The sequence below is a fragment of the Echinops telfairi genome, unplaced genomic scaffold (assembly GCF_000313985.2).
Source record: "Echinops telfairi isolate 266 unplaced genomic scaffold, ASM31398v2 ScPeMD7_2;HRSCAF=8, whole genome shotgun sequence".
NCBI lineage: Eukaryota > Metazoa > Chordata > Mammalia > Afrosoricida > Tenrecidae > Echinops > Echinops telfairi.
In genome coordinates, this window is record NW_022103898.1 from 357,038 (window position 1) to 359,739 (window position 2,702).

Genomic DNA, 2,702 nt, shown 5'->3' on the forward strand with positions numbered 1-2,702 from the left:
CCCCATTCTCACTGTGGGACTGTGTCCACACCCCAACCCCATTCTCACTGTGGGACTGTGTCCACTCCCCCCATTCTCACTGTGGGGCTATGTCCACTCCCTGCCCTACTTGCAATGTAGGTCTGTGTCCACTTTCTACCCAGCCCCCAAGCCTGGCCACTCTGTGTGTGTGGGCCAACATCATGACTGAAGGGGACTTGTCACGCCGAGCTGGGTGACTGGACTCGGGTAAGGACCCAGGGAGGAGGAACAGGACTCACCCTGGGCGCCGCGGCTCCAGCAGGGACAGCAGGACCTGAGTGCCATGCACCAGGCAGCTCTCGCTCTGGTCTCCATCAAACATGTTCCTGAGCAGCTGCTCCACACAGCCCTGCCTGTCAGAGACACGCGCGCTCACTGCGGGCACAGGCAGCACCAGGAGGAGGGCCCAGGCCTGACCTTGGGCCTGCGGGGACTCCTTGGGGACCACCTCTTGCAGCCCAGAGCGCCTATCACAGCAACAGGGTTAAGGCTGGTGATAATGGTGAGGGTCATGGCCCCTCCTTCAGGGAGTGGTGGTGTAAGGACCGTGAGGGTGACAGCCCTTGCCTCGGGGGTGATGAGCATGATGGCCCTTCCCTCTGTGGGGTGGATGATGGTAAGGATGATGGCCCTTCCCCCTGAGGGTGGGATGAGGACAGTGAGGGTGACGGCCCCTCCTTCTGAGGCAGGCCCAGGATTCCCCGGCCACAGAGGCCCCACCTCCTTGGGTGGCACTCACGACTCCAGGACCACAAGGAGGGGGTCGGGCTCCACCATCTCCTGCAGCTGACCACTCTGGTCTCTGGCCAACCGGATGAGGTCACAGAGTGTCTGGGACGCATTGGACTGCCTCTGCAGGGGAGGAACCAAGGCCGTCAGGATTCTGGGAACTGGGCAGGTGGAGGCACAAGGACCCCAGAAACAGTTTTCAGAAAGACAGATGGTCCCAGCTTGGCATTTCCAAGAGGGTCCCAGTTGCCTAAGTTCCCCTCCCCACCAGAAGCTGGCTTAGACCTTTTTTTCAGCTGTGACTACCTCCCAGGAAATCTCGACAGGGCTCACAGGGGCTGAGGCTGGAGGGTGCCTTGCAGAGCAACAAGCAGAGCCAGCACCTCAGGAGCAGCACTCCCAGTCTACATGGAGACCACAGGGCACCAGTGTGAACGCCACCCGAGAGACAAATGCTCAGAGGCCCGAGGGGCCAGGCTAGCTCTGTGGGAGGTTGCCTGCCTCTGGGTGGCTGTAGTTGGGACAGTTGGGGGTCGGGGTGTTTCTGGCCCCTGGTGCTCACTTGGGTCACCAGTCCCACTGGTCACAAGGAGTAGAAACCACATGCCAAGTTGGGAGTGGCCCCACCCTCGGCCACAGGCAGTGGAATACTGCTGTGGGAGCTGTTTGGGTGACGGGTGGGACGAGCCCACAGTGCTCCTGAGCAGGGAGAAGTGCTGGTGGCTGGCACTCACGTCTTCCTCCTGACCTGGGTGGATCAGCCCCACGAGCCTCTCGATGACCTTCTCTTCATTAAGCCACTGAAAGGGAAATACCCGTTTCACGGGAAGGCACCACAGGGAGGGGACACTTGCCACTGAGACCTGTGAGCAAGCCTCCTGGGCCCAAGAGTCCCCAAACCAGAGGCAGTTCCACATAGCACCCATCCTCAGCCCAGCCACCAACCTGCTCAGGGGGTGCTGCACTGCACACCAAGGACACGAAAGCCCTGGGCCACCAGGCCACACAAGATGTGGACCCTGTGTCTGGCCGGAGGAGGCTACCATGAGAGCGATCCCAAGAGGTCACCCTCCACCATAGCTGAGGAGGGCCAGTCACAGCAGGGGCTTCATAGCACCACAGTTCCTTCTGACCAAGAGCTGTGCTTCACTCAATACAAGCCCCGAGGTGAACTGGTTAGGACTCAGTAGAAGAGCCTGGCCGGGACTGCACTTCAGGGAACACAGCAGAGCCAATGCAGGGCTTCATCTGGCCAGCACGGCCCGCTCACAGACGGAGACTTTAGGCAAAGACTAGGGATGCTGTTCTGGTCTGGGTTTCCAGGCACAAAGTCAGATGCAAATCCACAACGAAGGACAACACAGTCCAGCCCAGGCCTTGCCTCCCACTGCACCAGGCTGGGCCCACGCCTTATGGACACACCCTACGCAGCCCGCTGCACTTGCTCTGTGACCACCAGCAGTCCACTGTGGCCAGCTACCACCAGTGCTCCCACTGCTGGGCATGTCAGTCGGAATGCAGGACGCTCGGCACTGTTTGTCAGGGGACCAGGAGGCACAGACCGGGGGAAGGGAGGCCCACGTCTTCTGGGTTGTCAGTGCCTCGGTTCCTCGGCTATGAGCACACAGGCCGGTCCTACACTTACAGAGAGGGTTAGCAGGCTATCCTCTGACATCCGTGGCAGGGACGCAATGTACCCACACTTCCTAGTGTCCCTTGACAGTGCAACGCCCACATGCCCAGCTCCTCCCCTGCCTCTCTCTTCCAGGGATGCAGTCCACAGTGCTGGGGAACACTCGGGGACGCTAGTTCTTTCCTCTGAGCGAGTGTAGCCCACCCTGCAGGAACTCTCCTCACTAGAACTGCTCCCGCAAGCCCAAAGCTTTATTATACAACAACTCCAACTACTACTGTGTCCCCTACTGCATCACCCCCACCACTGCCGCCGTGTC

General features: G+C 60.3%; 1 protein-coding gene across 4 annotated transcripts in view; it reads right to left on the reverse strand.

The window, feature by feature from the left end:
• The window catches only part of PPP6R2 (protein phosphatase 6 regulatory subunit 2), a 60,575-nt gene that overhangs the window by 9,560 nt on the left and 48,313 nt on the right, over positions 1 to 2,702 (reverse strand). For all 4 annotated transcript variants that reach the window (XR_006680352.1, XM_045293166.1, XM_045293154.1 and 1 more), the window contains 3 exons: positions 1,485 to 1,550; positions 761 to 873; positions 261 to 374 (listed from right to left, as the gene is read on the reverse strand). Coding sequence is in view for 3 of the 4 variants with exons in the window: in XM_045293166.1 (XP_045149101.1) it covers positions 261 to 374; positions 761 to 873; positions 1,485 to 1,550 (293 nt within the window). In the remaining variant the exon portion in view is untranslated. The remainder of the gene's footprint in view (positions 1 to 260; positions 375 to 760; positions 874 to 1,484; positions 1,551 to 2,702) is intronic.